The sequence below is a fragment of the Elephas maximus genome, chromosome 4, assembly GCF_024166365.1.
Source record: "Elephas maximus indicus isolate mEleMax1 chromosome 4, mEleMax1 primary haplotype, whole genome shotgun sequence".
In the NCBI taxonomy this organism is placed as follows: domain Eukaryota; kingdom Metazoa; phylum Chordata; class Mammalia; order Proboscidea; family Elephantidae; genus Elephas; species Elephas maximus.
The window spans coordinates 67,178,870-67,188,526 of NC_064822.1; the positions used below are offsets into that span (position 1 = coordinate 67,178,870).

At 38.5% G+C, this 9,657-nt stretch overlaps 1 protein-coding gene across 7 annotated transcripts in view; it reads left to right on the forward strand.

Annotated features, from left to right (window-relative positions):
• The window catches only part of LOC126075153 (C-type lectin domain family 12 member A-like), a 99,879-nt gene extending 94,457 nt beyond the window's left edge, over positions 1-5,422 (forward strand). For all 7 annotated transcript variants that reach the window (XM_049882412.1, XM_049882417.1, XM_049882414.1 and 4 more), the window contains one exon: positions 5,108-5,422. In XM_049882412.1, the coding sequence (XP_049738369.1) occupies positions 5,108-5,279 (172 nt within the window). In that variant the 3' untranslated portion in view covers positions 5,280-5,422. The remainder of the gene's footprint in view (positions 1-5,107) is intronic.
• The last annotated feature ends 4,235 nt before the right edge of the window (positions 5,423-9,657 follow it).

Genomic DNA, 9,657 nt, shown 5'->3' on the forward strand with positions numbered 1-9,657 from the left:
AATAGATAAATGGAACAGTATAACCTAGACAACAACAACAAAAAAGGTATCCAGGGAATTTAATAATGATTAAACATTGAAATTTCAGATTATTGGGGAAAAAAGGAAGTACAAAATAAATTAGCAGGCATAATTAGTTATTCACTTGAATGAAAACATATTTATATTTCCACTTAATACTTCAAATAAATTAAAAATATAAATGGAAGCAATACATTTATAAGACACTAGAAAAATATGAGCAGCCCTGGTGGTATAGTACTGAGGCACTCGGCTGTTAACCGAAAGGTCAGCGGTTAGAACCCACCAGAGGCTCCGTGGAACAAAGACGGGGCACCTTAAAAGCAAAATCTTTGATATGTTGAAAGAATGTGAAATTTTTCATTACAGATGATCTGGTAAGCAAGGCAAGCACTGTGCTTACCTTCCCTTTAGGATAATGTATTCCTGTGTATTTATCTCCCTGGGTGGCCTAAATGGTTAAGCTTTCAACTACTAGATGAAAGGTTGGTGGTTCGAACACATTCAGAGGCACCTCGGCAGACAGGCCTGGCGATCTGCTTCCAAAAGGTCACAGTCTTGAAAATCCCGTGGAGCAGCTCTGTTCTCCACACATCGGGTGGTTATGAGTCAAAAGCAACTCAATTGTATACAACAAAAACAACAAATACACACACACACATACATATGTATGTAAACCAAAAACCAAACAAACCTATTGCTGTCAAGTCAATTCTGACTTATAGCGTCACGATAGGACAGGATAGACCTGCAGCATGGGGTTTCCAAACAGCACCTGGCAGATTCAAACTGCCAGCCTTTTGGTTAGCAGCCTTCAGTATGGATTACACCTCAACATAAAGAAAACAAAAATCCTAACAATTGGACCAATAAGCAACATGATGATAAACAAAGGCTGAAGGTGTCAAGGATTTCATTTTACTTGGATCCGCAATCAACGACCACGGAAACAGCAGTCAAGAAATCAAACAATACATTGCATTGGGCAAATCTGCTGCAAAAAACCTCTTTCAAGTGTTAAAAAGCATAGATGTCACTTTAAGGCGTGTCTGACCCAAGCCATGGTGTTATGGATTGCCTCACATGCACTGGAATGCTAGACAATGAATAAATAAAATGAAAAAAAATTGATGCCTTAGAATTACGGCATTGATGAAGAATATTGACTATTCCACGGACTGCCAAAAGGACGAACAAATCTGTCTTGGAAGAAGTACAGCCAGAATGCTCATTGGAAGCAAGGATGATGAAACTTTGTCTCACATATTTTACGTATGTCATCAGGAGGTGGAAACCATGGTAGCGTAGTGGTTAAGTGCTACAGCTGATAACCAAGAGGTCAGCAGTTTGAATCTGCCAGGCGCTCCTTGGAAACTCTATTGGGCAGTTCTACTCTGTCCTATAGGGTCGCTATGAGTTGGAATCAACTCGATGGCAGTGGGTTAGTTATTGGTTGGTTTTCATCAGAAGGCATCAGTCGCTGGAGGCGGACTTCATGCTTGGTGAAGAAGAGGGTCAGTGAAAAAGAAGAACCTCATCAAGATGAACTAACAGTGACTGCAACAATTGGCTCAAGCATAACAACAATTGTGAAGATGATGCAGGACCAGACAGTGTTTTGTTCTGTTGTACAGAGGGTCGCCATGAGTCAGAACCAACTCCATGGTGCCTAACAACAACAACACACTGTTAATTTTTGTATTTGATTATCATGAATAAGACTGTGGTTACAAGCTGTTTAGAAGTTCACTAGTTCTCAGTCCATGACTTTAATGGGAGGTAAAAACCCTGAGCTAATTATTTTCTTTCTGTAAGTGCTCCTGTGCACTCGGGAAATTCCATCCCACACCATAGTCCTCGTAGTTGTCATTACTAACTTAAGATTTAGTGCAGCACGACTGGGGCTTTCAAGGCACTTGCTTCAGTTGGTACTTCATCACAATTAATCAGAGATCATACCCTGATTAATGGTGATGCCTCTAAGTTTCTTGGGTCATTAATATCTCATTTTCCACTGGCAAGGAGCTGAGCACTGGGCTGAAGCTAAAGACTTGAACAAATTAATCCCCAAATCACATCAGTCTATCTCCACAGGCCACTCCTTTAGCAATTCTTTATCATTCAGGGTTAATTCAGGAAATGGAAGTAATCACCAGCAATTTGAACAAGATAAATTGAATGCTAAGAATTATTAACTGGCGAGAGGCGATTACCTCTAGCAAAGAAAGAGCTCTAGAGCTGAAATCCATGAGAGATGAAGGCCCAGGGAGCAGTTCCCAAAGAAAGTACTTGAAACTTGTGGAAGGGTCCCCACCCAAGCCTGAATTTATGACTTTCCCACCCTTGGAAAAGGTGTGTTTGTGGCCTACTAGATGTCAGAGAAGCTCTCTGAGTTCCTGCAGGCCAGGGCTGGCAAAAAGAAACCCTCCTGCTGGTAAAACTCCATGTATCCATTAACTGGAATGTTGCAAACACTCATTCTTAAGGACTCTCTCTTCTGAGGTGTTAGCAAAACTACTTGGGAAATCACCTGCTGCAGTATTGGGGTGAGTTTCAGGGAAGTCACTCATTGGATTCCAACAGACTTGATGGAACCTCTTCCACTGAGAAGCTGCCCCCTGGAGATCTAGCCAAACTCACAGGGCAGTTGTTTAAGGAAGTACTGACACAATTTCCGGGAGGGTGTATTGCACTGTGTTTCCAGCATACAACTGGCAAAAAGAATTACCTGCAAGTCACCCTGTCATAGGAGCAAAGGACAAAATCATCAAAACCAGGAATTCCCTTCTTTGTGCAGTGTCCCTGAAACTCCCTGTACTAACAAAGACCATGGGGAAGTGTCTACAGGGTCCTAAAACAGGGCAAAAAAAATGGGTGGATTTGGAACTGAAAGGCTAGAAATTGAAAACTAGCACTTGGTGTATTTATTTATAAAAATTCCTGAGTATTTTAGAAATTTTCTTTTTTTTTCCATCAAAATTGAGTTATTTAAGAGTGAATGTGCTTCACATGCAAGTATATGGGGGGAATTTTTACATATCTCTGTTCCATTATTCTCAAATTAGGCTTTGATCCTAGAATGTTGTCTGAATATTACATATTATTTTAAATTTGCTGAGAATTGATTTTTATCCCAGTACTTTTATAAAATTTCTAAATATCGTCTTCACCTGAGAAAATGTGCGCTTTTAAAGTTAATAAATGTAGAATTTGTATAAGCTGATTAGATCAACTTTATTACATGGTTTAAATCTTTTTTTTTGGTTGCTTGAACAAATTAATTTTTTTTTTTTGATTGCTTGATCAATGTCAAGGAAGTGTACTGAAAAAATCTTTTACTATAGTGGTCTTAGCTTACATTCTACCTGTACTTCTATTATACATATTGACACTATTTCTTTAAGTTTATCCACATTTACTTTTTAAATTTTTGTTATATTGAAACTTACACTGGCTCTTTCTTTTTGTTTAATGTTTATTTTGTCTGATATTAATTTAGTTTCACTGATATCATTTTGGAGACTTGGTGGTGCAGTGGTTAAGAGCTCAGGCTGCTAACCAAAAGGCCGGCTTTCAAATTCACCAGCCGCTCTTTGGAAGCCCTATGTGGCAATTCTACTCTGTTCTATAGGCTTGCTGTGAGCTGGAGTCAATTCAGTGGCAAAGGGGTTGGTTTGATATCATTTTAGTGAATATTTGCATGATACCCTCTTTCATTTGTTTATATTTGACATTTCTGTGTCCTGATGCCTTAGCTGTGTCTCTTCTAAGTATTTTTACTGTGAACATAATCAGTGTGTTCCAGACTGGCAAAACATCTCCCTAGCTCTCTATGAAGCCCAATATATACCATATCTGTTACTTTTATTGTGTTTTGGGGAGGGTGAAGTAGCCTCCATTTCTCTGCAGCTAGTAAGGATTACCAGCTCTATGGCCACTTACTACATGGCTCATTGACTTATTTCAAAATAAATTGTCCTCATTTTCCTCATAAAGCTCCCAACCTCAAGTAGGTCTTTTGGGGCCACTGAATACCGTCCACTTATTTCCAACTAGATGTTTCAAAGAAAGTTCCATTTGTTGATCTTCCAGAGTGTGCTATTCTCTTTGACAAAATTTGTACCCAGACAGATTTATCTGTGATCCATTAATATAGGCATCCTCTGTTTGTGTCACCCCTTAACTTGGTTCAGTTTTCACAGCATCTGTTTTGTGCTCCAGGCTTAAAGGATTAATGTATATGATATATATCTGTATCTGATATGTATATGAATATATGTGTATATAAAATTTCCCTTTTATTCTCATTGCTATTATTGTACATTTTTCTGGAAGAGTTTGTGGATCAATGGCATCTGTATTATGTCACCACAAATAGGAAATCTCCCTCTTGAAAATTTAACCAAGGAACTTATTTAGTGTCTTAATCCTTATTTATTGACCCAACTATATTGATGTTACATTTCTCCAAAAGATAAAAATTTCAATTTACAAGTTTGGCTTAAATGCCTAGTCCCCGATCACTAATCTAGTCTAACCAATAACCAGTTGCCTTTGACACGATTTTGTCTTATGGAGACCCAGTGTGTGCAGAGTAGAGCTGTGCTCCATAGGGTTTCTATGGCTGGCTTTTCAGCAGTAGACCACCAGACCTTTCTTTTGAGGAGCCTCTGGGTGGTCTCAAACCACCAACCTTTAGATTAGTAGCCAAGCAGCTGTTATTCAGAACTTCGTAGTAAAATCTCTGAAAATGGCTAGAAGGAACCATCACTTGGAGAATCTTATGCAATAGCACTCTTCTATATCATATTAGACAAGAGGGTGGGTGAGCTAATCATGGAAGAAAGGGGCAGCAAATAATCCAGTTGTGAGAAAGTAGAGGAGACAAAATAAGGCAGTCTTTGACATTGTGTCATTGAGGATTAAAACAAGTAACATGGATATCCTTGATACTACAAACATTAATTCAGATTTACTGTAGACAATTCAGACCTTAGAAGCAATATGTCATGTGGAAAAGTAATTTTTTGTTAAAGTAGTTCAAATGTCTGATTTGTCATCTATAATTGTTTATTTTTTCTTTCAGGTTTACAGGAAACACAGATCACTTAAATGATAAATATTGTTACTATACAGACAGAACATATGTTTATGATACTACATGTACTAGAAAAGAAAAGTTCATGTGTGACAAATTGGCTGATAGAGTGAAGATCGAAAGTACGCTAATGATTAATGTTCCAGAGGGAACTGGGTAGTTAGTGCAATTTTTTTGCCTCAGCTATTTTTTTTTTAATATCCTGTAGTTGAAGGCATCTTTAGAGAGCAGGTATATCCTGGAATGTACAAATGGAATAAAGATATTGTAAAACTAAATTTCTGCCTTTTTCTTAACATTTACATCTTCAAACTTTCTTCTTTTATTTCATTTTCTGAATAAAAAAAATTTATAACTTATTTTGCAGATGCTGATGAGAATAACTACAGTGCTTTCTAGCGTGAAGACAGGAAACATGAAGCTGATTTTTCCCCTCCTTTTCCTAAAATTAATAAGATAAATACAAACCTTATAGAAAATCTGAGAAAATTAAATCCAAGAAGGTATATATATATATATATACACACACACACGCATATACATATATGTACATATATATGCATATATATAAATTATGACCAATTGGGGCTTACAGTAATTCCGGGATAATTCAATATTTTGATGGAAAGAGAGGAAGAGAAAAAAATGATCATTTTGATAAAATTCACCACTAAACCTGTCATAAAACTAGAAGCACAAGATTTCCCAAATCTAACTAAGAGTGTTGACCTTAAAAAAAATAAAATAAAATGAAAACAACAACAACAAAAACCCTGAAGCTAAGATAGTATAGCTTCTGGTAAAATGGTGCTTTTTTTTTTGAGTTCTGGACAAGATAAAGATAGTCATTGCCAATTCTTTTATTTAACAACCTCCACTGTCTAATGAAAGACATAGCACTAGTGGAATAAGGCAAGAAAAAGAAATAAAGAAAGGTAAAAATGAGAAAGGGAGAAATAAAGTTATTTTTGTTTGTAAATGTTGTAATTGTCTACATTAAAAAGTCCAACAGAACCTACAAACTATTCAAATAAATGAACCCATTTATCAAAATCATTGGATAAAATCTCTTTAAAAACCAGTCTTATTTCTATATATTAGCAGAAATAAGAAAGTAAACTTAAAAAATAATACCATTGAAGAGAGCACTCAAAACTTAAAATAGTAATAAATAAAAATGAGATAAACTTCTACATGGAAAAATTACATGAGATCTGCAGTCATTCCCTCGCCCAAAGTAACATCCCTTACCTAAGGATTTCAATATCAAATGACTAGTAAGCCTAGAGGACAATGGCTCTGTCCCTTTCCCCGACATGGAGCCACTTTGAAAAACAATCCCAGGGCCAGAATTCCTCATAAACCAAAGACCAGTTGCTGTCAAGTCAATTCCAACTCATGCAACCTTGTCTGTTGCAAAGTAGGGCAGTGATCCATAGGGTTTTCAAAGCTGTGACCTTTTGGAAGAAGATCACCAGGACTTTTTTCCAAGGCACTTCTGGATGGGTTCAAATCACCAACCTTTCTGTTAGTAGTAGAGCGCTTATCCATTTGCGCCTCCTAGAAATGCCTAGAATTCCCAATAAAGATAGTCAAATACTTCATTGAGAATAAAACATTTCTCCTTCTGGCAACCCTGCTTTCTTTCCTTCCTTTCCGCAGGTAGTGAGCCCAGGCACACTCCACAATAAACCCCCAACAAGCTCATTTCCATCAAAAAGTCTGCTTCTCAAGGAACCAGACCTGTGACAGTGGTAGGAAGAATGGTCCAAGAAAGCAGACTTTGAGTGGAAATATGTGCCATGAACCACCTGCTGACCAGCTGGCAATGAGGAGGACCCCGTTACTGGTAGTAGTGGAGAATATATCTTGCAGGCACAAAGTTATAGAGCGATCGTGAAAAATTTCACAAGTGGTGAACTGGGTTGATGAACCAGTGGAAGGATATCCACTGTTGTTGTTTTTACTACCATTGAGCCAATTTTAACTCCTAGTGACCTCATGTGACAGAACAGAACTTCGTCGTAGGGTTTCCTAGGCTATAATCTTTATGGAAGCAGATCTCCACGTCTTTCCTCATGGAGCTGCTGGATATGTTCAAAGCACAAACTGTTCAGTTAGCAGCTGAGTGCTTAACTTTTGCGCCCTCAAAGTATTTGAGAAATATGGGGGGGGGGGGTAGACTAAAAAGTATAAGAACAGTGGAATTAGCAGTTGTTCTTAAACTCAATTAAAGGCTTAAAGTGAATGATCAAAAAAGAAGAAGAAAAGAAAAAGGAAAAGCTAAGAATGAATGCTGTCAAGGTATCTTATAAAGTGACTCACATCTCATGCAGTTAGAGAGCAAAGAAAGCTGAGGATCAGGTCTAGAACTTAATAAGTGGTAGAGCTTCAAAGAATGCTAAAATTTTAACCTAGGCCAACTTGCTTTGCCAAGGTTAGGGCCCTTTATCCTTTGCAAGGGTTAGGAAAACCTTTGCAAAGGTTTTATTGGTTGGGGAAGTATGAAAACCTCCTGGTAAATTTCCCTCAAAACCTTTATCTACAGCTCTTTCTGAACTCTCTGAGACTGGAGAAGTTAACTACTTCTCCCTATTAATAACTAGCACTCTCATCTTGCTTGAAAACAATGTAGAGGCTTTTCACTAAAAGTCGAGGTTCAGCCCCCTCAGAATCTTCACCCACATTTGCTCCTAGTCACAAGGAAAATAACTGGGCATCCTGGCCTGGGAAAAAAAGGAACTGCAGTACTTGGCCAACATGTCACAACAGCAGGAGTAGGGAGAGTACAAATGCCAGGGTGCAGACAAAGGGCAGGGGGCATAACATTAGATAACCACCACTTGTGGCAGAGTTGGCTCCAACTCATGGTGACCCCAAGTTGTGTCAGAGTAGAACTGTCCTCCATGGGATTTTCTTTTCTATTTCTCTTCCTTTTTTAATTCCTTCCTTCCTTCTTCCCTCCCTCCCTCCCTGCCCCCCCCCCTTCTCTTTCCCTCCTTTTAGGAGGAGAAGAAGTAGCCACTTCTTTGCTTCTATTGTTGTTAGTTGCCATGCAGTTAATTCCAACTCAGGGTGATCGCATCTGTGTTCTATAGAACTGTTCCATAGGGTGTTCAAAGCTATGACTTTTCAGAAGCAGGTCACCAGGTCTGTCTTCTGAGATACTTATGGGTGGGCTCAAACTCCCAACCTTTTAACTAGTAGTTGAATGCTTAATCTTTTGCAATAGCCAGGGACTCTTCTCCATAGAATTTTCAGTGAGTGAGATTTCGGAGGTAGATTGCCAGGCTTTTCTTCTGAGGCACCCCTGGGTGGACACAAAACTCCAACCTTTCAGTTAATAGCCTAGTGTGTTAACCATTTGTACCAACCACAGACTGCTAAAGTTAAAGACAGAGTTTATCGATTTGGGAATATTCTCCTGAGATAAAGTATTTAACAATCAGTTAAGAACAGGATTCCTTTTAGAAACATGGAAAAAAAAAAAAAATAGCATAATTATCCCTACAGAAAGAAGAGGGAAATAAAATATTAAAAAATATAGCAGTATTAGACTGGATCTATTATATCATGATAGGATTATAAACCCATCACAGGACTATGTTCCATGTGAAGGTCTGTAGAATTCAATCTCTTTCAAAGCAATAATGCGTATGCTGGTGATAAGGTCAACAGCGTGACTAAGAAACTGACTTCTTTGAAGTGACTCTCCTTTGGAGGGCGGGGTTGATAATCATAGAAGCAAATACAGAACTAAGCTAACTAATAGCAAAGATGATGATAGTACACTGAAATTACAGAGTTCAAATCAAAATGATTCATCCGGTCTGTCCCTATTGTGACTTATGGCCATGCACTCAGGTAATCATGCTTTGGTAAAAAATAACCAAACATTCTGATGACTGTTGGACATATGATTCTAGTTAAAATTAAAAGCAAAAAATAACCAAACATTCTGATGACTGTTGGACATATGATTCTAGTTAAAATTAAAAATCAGAATATTAAAGTTAAAGTCAGGGGTTATATAGGGACAGATATGAAATAGAATCCAGATTAGACCTCTGGCCAACATGACACCATAGGCAGAAGCACCATGCTGTCTCTCCACAACAAAGACCTGAGAAACTAAGTAAAACAGAGCAAACATCAGTCCTGGAACCTGAAGTGTCAAATGAAGAGATAAAGAACTCAGCCAAACACCGAATGGAATAAGAAACTGACAGTGGACTGAGAGTGAGGAGAGAGAGTCCAGAGGTTCCTTATCAATTAATGCAGCACAGATTTTCCACCTTGGACTCCTACCGGATATCAGCTGACAGGGAGCATGGGAAAGCAGCTTCATGGAACTCCTGGGAGGAGACAGAGCACCCAGTAACCAGCAGTGCATGCCTCCCCAGCCCCCATCATCTCCCTGCTGCTCTACCTCTGAGCTTCCTGGCTGGCTGTGGTGGCTTGGCTGACCGGGAAGTGCAGTGTCTTTGTCACTTAGATTCTCCCCACCCACATCAAAGATCTGCAGACAGGGAGTGAGT